At 46.2% G+C, this 18887-nt stretch overlaps 1 protein-coding gene across 2 annotated transcripts in view; it reads right to left on the bottom strand.

The window, feature by feature from the left end:
- Positions 1-12810: 12810 nt before the first annotated feature.
- Positions 12811-18887, bottom strand: part of LOC102214417 (cyclic AMP receptor-like protein A) — a 53736-nt gene continuing 47659 nt past the window's right edge. Inside the window, exon 12 of one of the 2 annotated variants that reach the window (XM_005733839.1) lies at positions 12811-14595. In XM_005733839.1, the coding sequence (XP_005733896.1) occupies positions 14457-14595 (139 nt within the window). In that variant the 3' untranslated portion in view covers positions 12811-14456. The remainder of the gene's footprint in view (positions 14596-18887) is intronic. The other variant, XM_005733838.1, reaches the window with a different exon arrangement.

Genomic DNA, 18887 nt, shown 5'->3' with positions numbered 1-18887 from the left:
TCTTAAAGGCAAGCAGATCTCCAGCCCCCCCGCGGGGCAATACGCTGACACGCTGTCACACATCATTCAGCGGGACAATAAGTCCGGCAGTCCCCGAGGCTGCTGTTGCCTCCAGGTGAACTGTGCGCCCACGGACCTCTGTGCTTTTTACAACTGCGGATTTCTCCACGTCTGCCTGCTCAAATGTCTTTAATGCTTCACACATCACTTCCCCACCTCTGCTGATTAAAAACCTGCACATGAATTGGCTGCATGTATGCAAGCGAGGTGACGCTGGCAAAGGTGAAAGTAATTAATAAACCCCCTCTTTTCTTTGCACGTTTCTGATTCTAAATGATGTCTAATTAATAAAATTAGCACCAGATGCAATCCTGTTTTGCTAAAGGGGGGTGGGGGGGTGGCACTGAACCGCACTCTGTCAGCTAATGGGCCTTGGCAATACAACACTGTTTGTGGAAGAAGTGTGAAGTCTTCTCGTGTGAAACAGAGAAAACTCAAGTATGTCAATCTAGCGAAAGCAGCCCTCCCTTTCTGTGTTCCGACACCTGGAAAACAGATCAGTCCCACACTGACTTCGCGGCGCACAGTGGAAAAATGATGCGCAAAACAGTCCGACGAGCTTTCGCTAAAAATAAACTCGGCCCACACAAATGCGAAGTATTTGTTTTAGGCTTCCACGGCGCGCAGCGCTTGGGAACCAGACTCTATTGCAGACGAACCAAACTAAGCAGCCGTCCAAGTTTGTGCAGATAGTGTTTATTCCACGGGGCCCAATGAAATCCGTGCGTAACTTTTATTTGGACACCGAGAAAAAAAAAAAAACCCAAGTCGGACTAAACCTGAGATCGTCACTGAACACACAAGCAAAAGTTGTTGAACAGTTATTTCAATTATAATAGAAGTTAAACTTAAAAATACCCTTTCAGTAAGTAATTAGCCCCACTGTCACGCAAAGTCACATTTAACTTCAAATAAATGCCTTCCAGTTGTCCAGCGTTTCTCTGCCATCCCAAGTAAGACTGACGTTTAATTTATATATAAACAGCTCTTTTATTCTGACTCAAAGCCACCTGAAACTGACCCCTCCACCCACACACCCACCCCTTTACAGTGTCCCATCCTGCTCCTGCAGCCTGCCGGCAGCCGTCAGACGTTCGCGTTATTGCAAGCGTTTCTTCGACCGTTTATCCTGCGCGGGTTGGCTGCTGGGGGCTGAAGTGGTCTTTTCAGTAGCTGCTTCCCTCACTCAGCTCGTCAATGAGCTGGAGCCAGCCAATATGAGGCACATCGATCGTCCTAAGAGAGCGTCCCCTAATTAGTGCATGCGTGGCTCCAGGACAGGCAGCAGGCAGGGCAGCACGGAAGGAAAACTCCCCAGATACGAATCTCTCTCACCGTCTTGTCTGCGGTGGAAAATGTGGTCCGATAACATCAACCTTCTAATAAATGAAAAAAACAAAAAGCCCCACTTCGCATAAACGCGCGTGAAACGCAGTCTGCGTTGCTCACAGAGGAGCTTCAAAGAATCGCGAGGTAAAAGACGACTCAGTTTGGAACGCATCCAACGCGCCTCGCGGCGCTTATTTTCAATTAAACTGCAATAGTGGAAGAAGCGGATCGCGCCGATTGACGTCGCGCACAACAGCGCGAGGAGGGTGGCGAAAACGATTTTTGAAGTTAGCGCAGTGTAAGTCAGTGAAGTGGAGTGGAGTGTGTGTGTGTGTGTGGGGGGGGGGGGAAGAAACCGATAATTACGGGAAGTTTATTATTATTATTATTAAGTGTTTGGGGGTTTTTTTTCTAAGTGAAAGCGTCCCGGTGACACATTCTGTGCAAGAGAGCAGCGCGTATCGGAGCTCCGGGAGGAGGAGGAGGAGAGGTGGAGATGGTAGGAAGGGGGGGAGAGATCCAAACTGGCGCTACGACGAGTCTCCGTGCGCAAAGAATAATCCCCTGCATTGCAAAGCCTAGTCATACAGCAAGTGTGCCTGTATGAGTGTAACGCAAAGTCATATCCGAAAACACCTGCAAGACTCGGCGTGTGAGTGGGGAGAGAGCGAGAGACAAAGAGGTTTCCATCAAGTAGACACGAAGGTGAGCGGTGCAGCCCCCGCGTCCCGTCTCTTCCCCCAGCGCTATACCTTTGATGAGACAAGAGATTATCAGTCCACTCCGTCCAAACCAAACCTCCCCCGCGACACACACACTCCGCGGCACACCAACAGCCCACACACACACACACACACACACCGCGGGGATGCCCTCCAACTGAACTGAACTGTGCATAAACGGAGCAGCAGCGCTCGCTCGCCTTTGGCAGGGCGAGGCTGGATTCCGTAACCTTGTTTAGCGCAGAAGCTCCCGTGTGCGCGCACGTACACGCGTACACACACACACACACACACACACACACACTACCTACCCTCAGCCCCACAGGCACACTCGCGCTCTTCGTCACACAACAGGGTGCGAAAAGCCTGAATAGTCACCTTCGAGGACGGCGCCACTTTCAAGTTCGCTAATCTCTGGGATGTCCTTCTCACCTCTATCAGCTTGACAGGGCAGTTGTTAAAAGGACAAACTCATGCTCGGATAATTGTGTGTGTGTGTGTGTGTGTGTGTGTGTGTGCGTGCGTGTTATTTATCAACCACATGCCACTGCCCCGCCGAAACGCACAAAGACCACCCTATGCGCTATTCTTAGAAGTGGCCGATCCTCTCCCCAGTCTGCGCACAACACTGGACGATCGCGCTTAGATTCAGCCCCACGAGGGGACTGTTTTTAATCAAAAACACACCACATGAAAACACAGGATAATTTAAAACACCTTGGACGTTATACTGCCATTAAAAAACAGCGCTACACGTTTCGATCGTCACGCGAGGGATTTCACATCAAAGACACACGTTAAGGAAAATAGGTTCTGATTTGCCATTGATTGCCTCACCTGGTTAATTGGTGCAAGTTCCAACCGTGCTCAGCGCGCCCCGACTCACGCCTTATTTTTTCTTTTCTTCTTCCCCCCCCTGTTTTTTTCCCCCAAGTTAACTGGAAGGGCAGCGATCCGTGCGTACGTAGACTTGCCCGGTCACGGTCCTGTCCGCTGGAGACAGACGATCCCGGCCAGAGGGAGAAAAAAAAACAACTAAAAGTGCCTAACAGGTTACTCACTTGTCATAAAACAAAACAAGTCTTACATATAAAGCTTTGGGTCTTTATTCTTTTGTCTACAAGCAGCTCTCATCCATTCCACTATGTTTCAAGAGGAGTTTTTGCTGCTGAAAATGTCACTTGGGTTTCCATAAAGCAAAAACAAAAAAAGATCCTGCGCCGAGCAAAAACAAACGGCAGGATAAAGAGAAATCCACTAAAGAAAATCCGTTAAGGTCCTTTAAGTCGGAGAGCACTGCGCCGTATGGCCCGGACCCCTGAAGGATACAGGTGACGAGGTCGGCGGAATCGCGGAGAAATTAATTCAGCTCGGCCGTACCGCGCAGCAGCGCCATGTTGGGTTTCAGCGGAGCACGCCGTCCTCGGAAAAAGCCCCTTTCTCCAGCTCTCCGTCACTCCATGTCCTCTCCGACGGCGGAATCTGTGTCGCAGAGGGTTTGCTGAAGGTTATTCCGCGTAGCTTTCCGTCCCGCGCGTTTCCTTCGAGGATCGTAGACAACAGCCCGGTCGGAGCCCTCGGTTCGCACCGAGGACGCACGGAGCTGTACGGGGAGTGCCGCACAGAATGGATGAGCGCTGCCGAGACCGTGCGGCTCGTTCCACTCCCACTCGCGCAGCTCTACCCAGAAGGCCAGTCGGGAGACCGCAATTACCATAAGCCTCCAGCTCACGGCACTCACTGCGCGCGCACGCGCAAAGAGAGACACACACAGAAACACCGACACACACACACGAGAGTCGCCGAAACTCCAAAACAGGAATAGCTGAGGTTTTAACCGAGAATAATTCAGTGATGAAAAATGAAAATAGGTATTTGACTAAAGGAAAAGTTCAATGAAGAACTTGGGTTTCTAGATCTCAATGTGCAGTTTGGTAACAGATACAGGGACATTTATGTTTAAATATATAAAGAGACATAACGAAAAGTTACATATATGCATGTAAATCTGTTTCTGCCTCTTGATTGAGTGAAGGTAATTAAGATGGCCCGATACTCTAACCTAACCACACATACATGGGGGGTTATGTTTTTAACAGCAGCATCTTCTTAGCTTCCTTATTTCATCCACTTCTTCGTGAATGTTCTAATTTTGACTCCACTGTTTTATTTTCAAATTAAATGCCAGTTTGGTCCGTTTTCTCCCTGAGATGAGATAAGGTAAAATCAGCGAAGCACAAGGCAGTAGAGACACAGAGAGAAGAGGGGGAGAGAGGGGGAAGCTGCTCAAGGCTGGGGCACATCTGTTAAGGCTCCCATGTCAAGTAAAGGAGGAGGAGGCTATGAATATCAAGCCTGAGGTGTGTGGATCGTGTGCCTGCATGGGTGTGTGTGTGTGTGTGTGTAGGGGGGAGAGAGAGAGAGAGAGCTCCAGGCAGAAAGAGAGGAAAGCCAACAGACAGACACACAGACAGAAAAACAGACAGACAGAAGCAGAGTAGGAGTAGGAAAAGAGGGAGACTTGGCAATGGAAGGTCTGGCTGCATTTGCCACAGCTGTTGAAAGTGGGAGTTAAACCAGACAGTCACACACAAATAAACAAAGCTCACAGAGCACTCACATATGGACGCGTTTAGAAGCTCAACTCATCGCAAAGGCCAAAAGTTTGGCGTCAGAGCACGTGGAATTGAGAGAAGAGCTTCTTCTGTGAAATGAAAAGAAAAGGTAGCTGGGTGCGCGACAAGAGCAGTGCTTTTTCAGGCTGGACATAACTCGAGGTGAAAAAGCCATGGTGCAAGTTTCTATTGCAGGCAATTTAAAGATCCTTTTATTTTTTATTTTTTTCTCCCAAACCTAAATAACTTCAGGGTGAACTGCCGGGCACGTTTGCTCTGATCAGCTCCACCTGTACCTCTCAAAAATGAGACCTATCCCACTGCAACCACAGCTGCTAAACCACAAGACAGCTGAGCCCCGTGTTCACGCTTAACCAACTCGATGTGAAAGCGCCGTTTGCGAGGTGTTAAAATAATTGTCATTCGCGTTGAAATGTTTAATCAATAGGAAAAATGGTTTAATTGCTTTTTATTTCTCTTTTTTTTGGTCAACAACCTATAAAATCGTGCATCTCAGCCAACATCTGGCAAGAAGTGGGGCAGGCGGGTTACTCTGCTCAGTCTCAGCTGGTTAAACCTCTCTGCAGTTCCTTCCTTCATTTTATGACCACATATGTACAACCAGACACACTTTTTTTTAACACTTCTTTTTCGCCTGTGTGTCTTCAGACAAATGAAAAAGCTTGAGTTAGTGAACTGTCTATGCTGGTGCTGCTGTACAACAAGGCTGCATTCAGAATAATTTCAGCATAGCGTGAAAAAAGGAAACGCCTTGCTTCACTTAAATGATGCTTGTCCACTGACGCACCAGGTGTTGCTCTGCAGAACCTGAAAAAGTATAATCAATTCAATGTAGATTGATTTGTACAGGACCAAATCACAAGAACAGTTGTCTCAAGGTAGTTTATATTGTAAGATAAAGACCTTCAAAAGAAAAGAGAAAGCGCCAAACAATCAGATGATACCGTGTGAGCAAGCATTTGGCAATAGTGAGAAGGAAAAACTCCCTTTTAACAGGAAAAAATCTCTGTCAGAAGCAGGCTCGGGGAGGGGAAAGCTGTCTGCCTTGAGCAGTTGATGGTGAGAGAAGAGAGACAGGAAAACATTCATAAAGAAGCAGAAAAAGTCTGACAAAGAAATCTAAATCTGAGTCAGCTTTTATCAGATAAAGTAGCACGGGACTGAGTCATGCACTGTTGTTGACATAACTCTAAAGCTGCTGCAACAAGACTCCAATCAAATCACTACTGATGTGACTGCAAAATGAAGCCATACTCTGACATTTAAGTTCACGGGCCACATTTAGAACATAAACTAAAATTTCATCTAGAGTGGGCTCTATCCACTTCAGTTTTATTTTGTTTGCATAAGGCCAAATCACAAGCGCAGGTGTCTAAAGGCACTTCACACTGTAAGGTATAGATAATACAATAATACAGAGAAAATCCTAACAATCAGACGATCCCCATATGAGCAAGAGCTTGGTGACAGTGATAAGAAAAAAACAAACCCTTTTAACAGGAAGAAACCTGTAGCAGAACCAGGCTCAGTGAGGGGCAGCCATCCACTGCAACTGGTTTGGTGTGATGGGAGAGAGACAGTACAAAAACACACTGAAAACACAGAAAGTGGAGTATAAACACGTAGTGAGTGAAAAGAGGTGGGTGAAGAAGAAATTTTCAGTGCATCGTGGGAAGCCCCCAGCAGCTTAGACCTACTGCAGTGTAACTAAGGGAGGATTCAGGGTCACCAGATCCAACCTTAACTATAAGCTTTATCAAAAAGGAAAGTTTTAAGCCTAATCTTACAAGCAGAGAGTGTGTCTATCTCCTAAACCCAAACTGGGAGCACAAAGAAGGAACAGAAGAAACAGTTAAGAAACAGAAGTATGATGGGCTCTTTGCTCTCATTACAATGAAACACCATTGTGACCCAGTGAAACACGTGGGCACGGCCCTATGGTGTAACCACTGCTATGGTAGGCCGTGGTTATTATCTTTGTAAGCAGGAAAGTTTGAAAAATGAAAATGATTCAGACCTCTTGTTTGGATTGCAACACAACACTTCCTGGTGCAGGAAAAAGAAAAATGCAATGAGAAGTCCTGACATCCTCCTCTGCCTTTCATTAGAAATCTTCACACTTTGGACAGATTTGGACCTTTTAGCGGACCACTTCTGAGCCCACAGGCCGCATGCTTGGCACCTTTGACCTTGAAGGTTAACGATGACAGAAAGCTTCACTGCCACAGAGCTGTTGCCCACTCCTATTTCACCAGCTGGCGAGGATGTAGCTTGTCGTTCAAATACCTCACTTTAGGAGAGGCTGAACAGGAGCTGCTGACAGATGGGACTGTGTGTAACACATAACACACACCATCCAATAGACTTTTCATGTTGGTTTTAGGAGCATGACAATGAATGGATTACATTAAACAAGAATAGAAGAATTAGGCAATATTTGAGTCTTTCTTAAGAAAAAAAGAAGATAATGAACTTGGCTGAATGAGACTTGTAAGATAAACTTTAACATTCAGTCACTGCTGGTGTTTTGCTTTCTCCTCCACTTTTCCTGTGGATCTAAGGGAGGTAACGAAATTGCAATAACACTTTGAAGAAAAGGCCCAGGACGCACAATAATCTTTTTATTCCATCAAACACAGCAAGCCGAGACTCTAAACTACGCATTCTGGACTATCCTGGTTAAGATGTATTATTTATGTAGTTACAAGCGGCAGCTGGCATGTAACAAACTGCCCTCGTAGCTCTGTAGCCAGATTTTGGTTCTGCTAAAATGTTTCTTTCCAGGCTAAAGAAATATGCCAACGTTTATTTCCCCCCACTACATATAACACCATCTTTAGCCTTGGCAAAGTGAGTGTCATGCTCTACACGTTCAGCCACATTGCACCATATGTCCCATTTACTTCTGCTGCCCAGATTTTTGCAGGTAGGATCCAACCTGGCAACCCTGAGATCTCCTAGCAAAGCACGGGCTGTTTGTGCTGTTAGTGTAAATACTGGCTTATAAAGGGATTCGACGGGCTACTTTTCAGAACTGTCCAACCGTCCCGACAGTATGCTTTATTATGAGGCTCCATTTAATACAAAGTCACCAAGAATTCTCTATCGTTTACAAATATGGAAAACCTACAGTGCTCACGTGACAGAGTCTAGAGTCAGGAAAAAGGAAGTCAGAGGGTATTTTGGAAAGACAGACATCACTGCACACACCCTCCTCTCTCTTCTCTCCCCTCCAGCTCTGACTCAAGGGGCGCTGATGGCAAGTGGCTCTCTCCATCACTCACTGGGAAACTGGATTAGGATGAATATTGCTGGGAGAAACCGCAGGCCAAACCAGATTTCTGGCGCTGGACACAAAAACACACAGCTGCAGCTCCAGAAAAACACCTTCGCTGACAGAGAGTCTGAGGGAGACACATAAACAGGTCTGGGGAGAGCGAGTCCAGCCCTTTTTTTCTTTTTTCATAATGGCCTCACATTTATGGCTGTGTGTGAACTTTGCGGCTTGAAAAGCCAGCCCCGAGAACAGCATGTGCCTTTGAAAACCCTCTCAGTGGATGAGAGTGACAAAAACATCCCGCTTTAAATCGTGATGCCTTCCTCTCACTGCCATTTTATGTCATGTCAGAGAAGCACGCATGTAACGTGTGCATCTTGTTAAAAGAACCAAAACAGCGTGATCACACACGCGCGCGCAGACACAGATGCATCCTGGTGTGGAAAGTGCTGCACTCTGGGGGGTCACAGCGATCCAGCCATCTGCTGTTGCAATCAGACACTGAAGCAGCAGCGGCCTGGCAAAACACGCAGTTCGCATGGTGAGTTCACATGTGCACCTTCGGCGCACGTTTTGTCAGTTGCCTAAAAACGGAGACATAAAGCCACACAGCGCCGACGACACACATTTTTTTAAGGGGGCTCACTGCCAACACACACGCACGCACAAACGCACACACTCCAGTTAGGCAGGCGGGCTCAGATTGCAGGAAGCTCTTTGCACGCAGCTCAGTCCACAGCAGCCGGTACTAATCAGCACAATCCACCTGCAGATCGTTATGGATCGCTTACTGCAACTCAAACACAGAAACTTGCCTGAACACTCGCTAGCACGCACAAGCCCGGACATGTGCACGTGTGCAATCAATAGATCTATGCTCGCTTGCAGCACGCCGTTCACGACAGTCCACACTCACTGATGTTTTGCTTTGTTCGAGTTCACCTTAAAAACGGTGACTGCGCTAAAGCGTGGACACCTGGGGGGGCTCATTTGCATATCTAATAACTAATCGTGACTTTTTTTTCTTTTCCTCTCCTTCCTAAGTGTAAGGCCCCGCCATCAGTTGCTTTAAATCACTTTTGTCTAATCTGCAATTCAAAGCTCCGCGGTTCGTGCGAGGACTCGAAATGCGCTCTGATACAGGCTACCGAAATATCAACACAGAAGCCGCTCTCTCTCTCCCTCTGTGCCACACCAGCGCACGATCACGAGCGCGCGCACACGCTCTGGCACGCACATGCGCGCACCGCTGCCCCCCCACCCCGGTGTTGTAGGGCTAACCGGTTCCCCACAGGCGCGCCACGCTGTGTTAGCGCGGCCTCACCGGGGATAATTACAGCCTGGCGCGGCAGGGCGAGCGTGGCTCCGAGCCAAAATGCTGCTGCTCGCGAGAGAAGCAGAGCGAGCGAGAGAGGGAGAGAGAGAGAATAATTGGAGCGCTGAGAGACATTAACCTATAGATTAAGCCCTAATCAATAGGGCTGCTAAATTCATCGATGCGATCAATCAGTGGGCTCATGACACAAAAAAATGCGATCCCTGTCACGCATTTCTTATTTCGACCTTGGATGGGGTGGTGGGGATTAGAAACGGCAATCCCCGCTTCCAAATGCGCGCGCATAGAACACTGAACAGACCCGTCTCCCTCTCTCGCTCTTTTTTTTTTTTTTGGAGAATATGAAAACCTTCAAACGAACCTTATCTGAGAGGAAGGAGAAGCGGTGGCGGCTCTCAGCAGCGCAGTACAAGAAAGATCTCTCCCCCCCCTCCCTGCCTTCCCTCCTCCTCATCCTCCCCTCCTTCTCTCTCGTCTGTCGGCCTCTGTCGAGTTCCGCTCATAACCTCGCCACCCACCCTCCCGTTCCCCGCCTCTGCCTGCTTTCCGCTGCTGGCTGGGAGCGCACACACACACGCGCGCGCGCACGGAAACAAGCACACACCTCTTTATAGCTCTCTCTCGCTCTGACACGCACCCACAAGCATGCACACACACACACACACAGACACACAGGCAGACAGCGTCAATAAAAAGCCCAGCGCTGTGAGAGGCCGCCGGCACTCCACTCCCCCCTCCTGCCACTGCGATTAGCGGAGGCTGGCTGGCTGGGGAGAGGCGCCCCTCTGTTATCTGGGGCGGTGGCAGCCTGCGTGTGTGTTGAGAGAGAGCGAGGGTAGAGAAAGAGATTAATTTAACTCTTTCGGGGCCGGATCGCAGCGCTTAAAGCGCCGCTCGCTGCTGCACTGTGCTCAGGCAGCAGCAGTAGCGGGCCTGCGGTCGACACGCTGGGAGATAGGGACGTTAAACAGACGATTCGCAAGCGACAGCTATAAATAGGAAAGATCGCGGCCACCGAGGTCACGTCATTGGTGGTGTTTCTCGAATTTCAGGGGATTATTCGAGTCACACACAGGCAGGTTTTCTGCACAGCTTATACTGATATTTTTGGACCAGATCCTCAGAGGTTAAAATGAAAAACCTGAAAGGATCGTGCAGCCTGTTGGCAGCACTAGGAGTGACTGCATGCGATGTTTAGATTATAGGGCTGGAACAATGACGCCTGGTCGATTAACTGATCGACAGAAAAGAAGCAAAGCTGCTTCTGGCTTTGTGCGTTTGCGTTGGCAACACAAATATTAGATATAAGGATTTGGGGATATGCGTGATGGTGAGGGGCGTTTGGACTATTTTCTAGTACATTATACTGAATTCCGAGTGGATGCAACTTTTTTGTTTTCAAAATTCTCTTAATGTACTAATTTGGTCTGTGGCTAGAACTTCGTAGGTACCTCAGTGCCTTCTAGTAATATGACGTGATTTTGTCAAAGCCGTTACGCAGAAGGTGACCTTCGACATCTCTACGCAGCAGTCGTGACTGCAATGGCAGAGAGATTAGGGTCCAATTTTTTTAGTGGCAGGCCTGTCCTCCTGCAGACCAGCGTTTTTAACGTTTTTTTTCCTGATTGGTTTTCGCGCTAAAAACTACTTGGTTATATTAAGGCAAGGATCGTGGTTCCGTGTAAAACCCTCCCCTTCAAACTGGTAGCCCTGTGCGTTAAATATGAGTTGGGAACGAGCGACCATCTCAGCGCGTTACGCACAGAAGCCAAAGGACACTGTGCGTTAATGATCCGTGCCAGCAGTCAAAATAACACCCCCTGAGAAGAGAACTGGCCGAGTCGAAGCATCTGGGGGAAATTGATCATTTCAGCTTTTACGAAATCCTGGTTCATACTCTAAATGGAACCTGATGGCATCTGTCACATAAGTGGATTCACATTTGTGTAGACACTGAATCATTTTGTTCCAAACTGCACTGTGATTGGGCAAATCCGTCTCGTTTTTAGTGACGCCTGGAAAAACCACGTGGAACATACACTTAGAGCATTTTCACATCTTAATAAAGCTGCGCTCCCCAAAAATAGAATTTTGGTATTTGGTGATATTTGTTCTGTATTTACAGTTTGATCAGATCTGCTCTGAGCAAATGATCACAGACCCAAGGTCAGCGTTAAGAGGACCTGAGGATTTTGCACACTCTTCTTCTAGATATTTAGGCACTCAAACAACACCAATACCAACACCTTAAAAGAAGAGACTAGGCTAAAATCCATCTTTTGTGCCCCTATACAGATATCAAAAACAGAGTAGTTTCTTACTGTTACAGCAGAGTAAGAAACTTTTGCAGCTGCTATGGTTTTGCCAGATTTGATGACCATGTGTGAAAGACAGTTTTAAGATTTTTGTACACTGCAGTCAACTTTTATAGCATTTGGTATTGTTTTTATGACCACAAAAAATGGCCACATTAACCTGTTGGTTGATCACCTGGGCAAAAGGTTAATAATAAGAAGAAGGGGGTAGGGGTCTTGCACTAGGCCACAAATTGAGAGGCATAGGGGAAAAGGAGCCCAGTTTACAGGTTTCTCTACATTTGCAACAACTTCCACTCAATTATTTAGATCAGTCATGCTGTAATCTCCTCATTAACCTTCTTCAGCCTTTTTTTTTTTTTTTTTACTGTAAGCAGCCAGTGAGCTGGTATTAGGAGGTTATACCCTCCCCCAACGATGCCTGTAAATACTGCCGGGGCTCTAAAGAAACAACAACAAAAACAAAAACAACAACAACAACAAAAAACAGCAGACAGGGCTCCCTGTGGAAGCAGAGCAGAGCAGCCACAAACACCCATCAGGACTGCCTGCCTGCCTCCCTTTGGCTCAGAGGTGACAGAGCTCCAGCTTGTTTTTCAGCGTCTGCTGCTGCGCTGTCGCCTCTCCCCTCTCTCTCCACTTCTCCTCTCCTCTCTGTTTCTGTGCGTCACAGCTAGGTCATGGCCGGACTCCAACAATGGCTCCGGTTTCTCGAGCCACACGCACGCACACACACATACGCACACACACACAAAGGCACCAGGAGCACACAAACACTGATCTGACAAATGATAGGGTGGCGAGGCGAGGCGAGCTAATAGTAGGCAGTGCGCCTGCTGACATGCCCGTGGGCCGCGGGTGTTAAATTGTATCCAATTACGGCGCATGCGACGATATGAGGGGGGAATAATAATTCTTCTTGCGTGACAGGGAGATTCGCTTATTTCACGGGATCTTTATATGAAGTGGGGGCGCAGGGCTCGATGTGTTCACACGTTTGTGGGCAAGCTGTGTTGTCTATGCACGTGGAGGAAAAAGATCTGGTTTTCCGGAGGACACGTTGCCCATGATCCATTAATCAAAATCCAGTTAATAACGTTTGGAGATGAGCAGGGTCCGGTAGAGTCCGACCAATAATTAATATCCATTATTTAAGCAGGCCCCGCCTAAAACAGGCCTGAATGTACATACACATAAACAGACAAACACTTTGCAGGCAGGCAAGTGGGAATGAGGAATGGCATCAATGTGAAAATGAAATAAACAGGCCTAGTCTCAGCTTTGTTATGAAATGTCTCTCCTGCTCATTTATTTGATGGAGTGCGCAGCCGAATCAAACCAGCAACAGTGCCGGGGGGGGGGCAGTGTGGGTGATACGGTGGTGTGATTGTGAACTGCAAACCAAAGTTTCACCCAGGTGTGGCTGACACTCGGCAGAAAAGATTTAAAACAAAAAGGTCAAGAGTTGGTTTTCGTAGTTCAGTTTGGCAAAGACGGAGCTGACGGCTGGGAGAGATCCGACCGTAACGAAGGCTTGAAACCAGAAAAAACCAAATGGGCTGTGGCAGAGCATAGCAGGTGGTTCACGCTATTAGCCTGACAATCAGCGACACTGTTCCTTACTTCAAAACAGGCTGGCAGAGGCACCTTAAAGAAACAAATAAAAATAAAAAAATAAAAAAGTATCCGTGTGTGTGTGTCTACCAGGGGATTTATTTGACCAAAAGCATCTCTCTGTAGTTGTTCATAAGGCTGTGTGTGTTGAATTCGGTTCTGCTTGACTGACACCGCCGAGCAGCAGATCTGGACCAAGAAAAAAAGTTTCATCTCATCTGGTCCAAGGCAAAGTACAAAAATAGAGTGTACAGTTAAATATGTACAATACATTGATCTGTTAGAAATATTGTATAACAAACAAGTGTAGTATTTTTCATTAAAAAAAAAAAATACAAAATAACCTTCCAGAAGTGAATACATGTGCAGCAGTTGCATCAACAGTAACAAAAAACAGGCAGAAAACAAATACTGTGAGGAAGGTGACATGGGTGCTTTGGGATTTAGTTGCCCTGTTGAGGCATCTTGACTGTTTATAACCCCTCCCACTTCTGTAGTTCAACTCCGCACCCACATCCCCCCTGTTGGCAAGAAAATTGTTCAGTAGCAGGATCAATCTCAGGGTAGATGCAGATGCTTTCACGTCAGACACACGGGATACATCTTAAAGGCCTTCTTTTCAACTAATCTCCTGCAGAGACGTGAAAAGAGAATGCTAAAGGAACACCTTGTTATGATTGCCTTTCAGCGGTCCTTATGGGTTCTTTTTTTCTCCATTTTATTGTTGTGGCATGCCGAAATGCTGCAGACGTACAGAATACGATGCAGAGAGGGAAATCGTTTCAAGACCTTTTTGGGAAGAAGCAGATGCGTTTAACATCGAGAGGATCTTTACAGCGCCCTAGTCCTTTTCCCCTTCTCTTGTAGTAATGCGCTGAGCTGGAGCTCTGTTCAGTATGTGTGGTGTGTGTGTCTTTAGGATATTAAATAGTAAAGGATGGGGATTAATAATGGAACCTGACAGCTCATCTCCGGCTCCTATCTGCCTGACTGTCCCCCACAATCTTCCCTTCCATTCCCTCCCTACCTCTTTTTCCTCCCTCTCAGTTTCTAATCTGCTGCGTTTCTCTCTGGCTTTGACCCTCCTTCGTGTTCCTTCCCTCCATCTCTTTTGTCTCCCTCGCTCTCCCTCCCTCCCGCTCTCTCAGGGCCCTCGGTCTTTCAGGGTCATGTCAGGAGAGTAGAAGAGCACATTGGTGTCATCGTCATCGCTGAGGTCGGCCAGGTCAGCCTGCGTGTAGCGCACCGCCCCGGGGTAGTACTCTCCAATCCGTGTTCTGTCACAGAGCCGTGACTGCAGAGCCAGCTAGAAAACAGACACGCATACAGTTTGGAATTAGTACACAACACTTATACTGGTGTAGAAAGGATGTTCACACTAAAGCTCAAGACTCAAATGTTTTTGGCCATTAAATTAAAAACAGTGCCCCAGGTAGATAAAAATGAAAATATTAAACCCCAGATTTGCATATCCAAGGCGTCATCGTGAAGCTGTGGGTCGCCGGCCATAAGAACCAATAATCCCCTTCAAGTTCATTTTTCTCATGCACCTCCTGACCGCTTTAACCCCGTCTGCTATTTTTTAAAGCATCCATGTTACAATCTTTAATGTGTCAAAACGTTGGCCATTCAACTTCAATTTCATTTTGGCTAAGAGACGAGACTGCACGGAGGGAGATTTGCTGAGCAGACTGAGTGGGAAGTGAAGGTCGCTGTGGTGTGACCAACAAAATCCCGCCTTTTCAATGCAGTGTGTGCTGGAATAGGATGGCACGAGGAACAACTGAGGTCGTTAAGCATTGAATGTTCTGCCTCGGGACGCAACAGTAAAACTTTTGTTATGGTGACATTAAAATGCTTAAAATTCTATATACTAGTGTGAGAAGTACGAGCCGCTGTAAAGGCCCACTTATGCAGAGTTAATTTTAAGACTCATACTGTGGCTCTGCTAGAATCTTTGGTCATCCTGCACAACGCTAGATTCCACCTTTTGTAAATTCCATGAAAGCAGCGTACTTCAAACAATATGAAAAAGAAAAAAAAAAAAACGGCAGTGCAATAAAACTTTAATGAGCGTCTAAATCTGAAGAAGAAAGTGTGCAGCCCTACATCACTTAAGCATGAACTGCTTTGATGTGTGCGAGTAGCGGGAGAAAATAGCCTAACTGTCCAGTCAAGCCTGAGCATGTAAATGATATGCACGCTTCTAAACACGCTCACAAACGTCAGGCTCATGAGAGGCAAATGAGATTCTGCTCATTTGAGTTTGTACGTGTGAGCAGGGATATCGATGCACAGTGCCCTAGCCAACAATACTGAAACCGGGAAAACGTTTAGTAGATTACACTGGATCTGGAAATCTGGAATTTTCCTGTTTATCTCAGTCACCATTCCAAATGAAAGTGGGAATAACGGTCCACATTTTAACTTTTAAGCTGCCAAAACACCTTGTCTTGTGTTTTGGCTTCTGCTAAGCCCTGGAAATCATTCATAATGCAGTCAAACCACCCTTCCCTTCCTTGATTGCATTTAATTGCTTCACTGGTACTTGAAAATCCCCTCAGTGTGGGGCTGTTTTCGATCTAACAAAGAAAATTACCTATGGAACTCAAGAGTGAACAATTACATAAGCTTGTTTGGGTGAGAGGGGGGGGACTTTTGTCCCCTTTCAATCTCGCAAACATTACAAAATTCACAGCACAAATCTCGTCTCTGGGTTCCACTGACTTTGGTTCTGTCAGATGAGCTAGTGACTGTGAAACGGGAATGTGATTAATGCACAGCAACTGTTTTTATGCTTTTTGAATGGTGTGATTATGCAAACCGAATCAGATGTTTGGCTGTTTTATATTTACATTTATTCAACTGGCAGATGTTTTGTTTTTTAGTACTGTTACCGAGCCAAGCCAGAGTAGCTCACAGTTCGCAGGTTTTTCATTGCAGAAGGACAATGTGAGCTACAGTAGGATGGAAAGATGAAGGGTGTTTAGACCAGTTTAGACTGGGATTTTAAAATCCACATTGCTACCAAGACTAGCTCTTGTTCCATTGCAGATCATATGAATAGGACTGCTCACAAACCTGCATGGGATTATTCATGTAAGTGGGAGATGTGCTGATGGCTACTCTGCTGAAATACCCAGAAAAGAGTAAAGAAACGCAGAGTGACATATGCCGTCTTTGGCTGGTTGAACCTCAGATGTGCTGCTGCAGTTTGGATTTATTTATTTATTTATTTTTTTGCTGGGGTTTCACTGGCAGCCCTGCCAGAAGGGAATACAGTACACATACACTATAAGAGAGCAAGGGGGAGGACTGAACAGAGGTTTAACCAGCTGAGCCTCAGCAGCGTAACAAGGCTTTGTCTGCCTCTCCTTAACACACGACAGCTGTGATGCGCAGTTTCGGTTATTGGTGGACAAAAGGGGGCCATGCTCGTGTGGGCACGCGGTGTTTCCACTAAAAAAAACCCCCAAAACCCCGACAACAATCGTGTTTTAAAATCAGCCTGCTTTGCGTTAAGACTGCCACGATACCGAGACATGTAGGGCTTTGGAAGAGCTTCCTTTCCTGCGTGCACACTCATAAACACAGAGAAGGAGAAGTGAGATGTGAGCTCATTGCAGAGCCACGGGCGGTTCAGCTGTATGGCTAGAATGCAGATCAATATCAGGGTAGGAGCGAGAGGAAGAGGGAACGAGACGGAGAGTACACAGGTGGGAGGGAGATGCTGGAGAGCAGCAAAAATAATGTAAGATAGATAAATGCCAGAGATGCTGTAACAGGGTACTGGGAACAGAGGAGACAGCAGAAGAGTACGGCGAGGCAGAGATGGGTAGAGAGAGGGAGAAACAGAAGAGCGGCTTCACTGCTGCGAAAGAGGAGGAGGGTGGGGGAAACCGAGGACTAGATAAAGAAAGCGATGCCATGACAAAGAAGCAGGTTAATGGAAGAAAATGGGTTTTAAAAAACAAAAAAAACAAAAAAATGCGCTTCTGTTCACAGTAATAACCTGGTTGTGTGAATGCATGAATCAGATCTGTAACCAGAAGAGGCCTCTCAGTGAAAGTGTGTTAGTTTTAGTTTTAGTTAGACCGACTCTCCTCACGCTTAAATTTAGCTTCAAGAGGAAGCGAGGAGGAATGGAAATATCTGCTAAAATCACGACCTGGTCCGATTTCTTTTTTTGTTTTTTGGTGTCATGATTTGAGTTTTAATCTGGTGTGTGCCGAGTCTTTTACTTAACTTTGTAATTCTCTGCACTGCAGTACGAAACATAACTGGCAGGTAGGCTTACTCACCTTAAAGGTCAGTGTCTAACTAAATTTAGGGGGAAAAAATGAATGGCAGTGAAAATGTGTGGGTGTATGCAGCAAAGGCTATTTGAAAAATTTAACAGCTACAATTTCTATGGCTCAAAGTAAACAGTGTACTGAAAGCCACCACGCTTCCTGTGTTTTTGCTCAATCTCTCAACTGAAACTGGCCAATAGACATCGTGCAGGCAGAGTGTGCTGTGCTTTTATGTCTCTAGTGACGAGGACCCATGTCCACTACGAGTCTAGACTCAGGGAAACCCAGTGGTATTCACAATCATGCATGCTAGCCTAATAATCAACCTGAAATGCCATTAAATTTAATCTCATTTCCATCCTGCAGTTTTATTTTTAGTTGACATGGGAGCTGCTCGAGTGGCTGCCAAGATCATTTATTTTGTAAGGTTTTTTAAAAAACATGTAAATTAGTTATTTTTAGCAAACTCTGCATCACGATCTTTCACACGTCACCATTCAAATCAAAGCAGCTACTTTTCATAGTGAGAGTGGAACAAATTGTGGATGTTTTGAGGGATCTAAATGTGGTGCCCAAACTCAGCGTTGCTGCCAATTTGCTCCAGTGGCCATTTGCAAGCACTGAAACAAATAAATGGCACATTTTTGCCATACCCTATAAAATGCGTGAGCCTTTCTTAGAACTCACAAAAGTGCTTTTATCTGCACTGTCTCATCCTAATGTGCTATCTATGCACTGAGCAGAACAAAACTGGCAGGGCCACGGAAAGCAATAATAATGCCTTTTTGCTATGTGCTGCATAAGCCAAAAGGGAACCTAATAAACTGAGAACAATTCAAAATCTTGGAGTCCAGTATCAAGGTTTAAAAAATACCAATGGCACAGTACCAGGCATGTTTGAATGACTGAACATATTGGATATTAAAAAGGTACTCCGCACTTAAATGTTGAGTTTATTGAGCTATAAACTTAATGATATTACTGTCACTATTACTGGGATGAAACACGTCAGTGCTGGTGGTAATGACATTTCTTTGCAAATAATAAAAACCTGAATGTCACTGTTTGAAAATGGCTCAATAAGCAATCTACTGTTTTAAACCTTGCAAAGCCAGACTGCTACAGGTCAGACTGTTTAGGGCTCATCAACATGTCTCAGATCAGCTCAAATCAGCTGTGGGAGAACCCCTCCCACCCCTTAGTGTTTCATACTTGAATGATGGAAACTCATTTACATGAATGTCTGCCATTTCCTGCAAACGCTCTACTTAGGGTTTTTCAGTTTTGGTGCAGTGGTTTGGACTTG

This window comes from Pundamilia nyererei, unplaced genomic scaffold (assembly GCF_000239375.1).
Source record: "Pundamilia nyererei isolate P.nyererei 1_Seehausen unplaced genomic scaffold, PunNye1.0 scaffold00055, whole genome shotgun sequence".
Taxonomy (NCBI): Eukaryota; Metazoa; Chordata; class Actinopteri; order Cichliformes; family Cichlidae; genus Pundamilia; species Pundamilia nyererei.
Note: the sequence above shows the minus strand (reverse complement) of the source record. Positions and strands in the feature narration are given on the sequence as shown.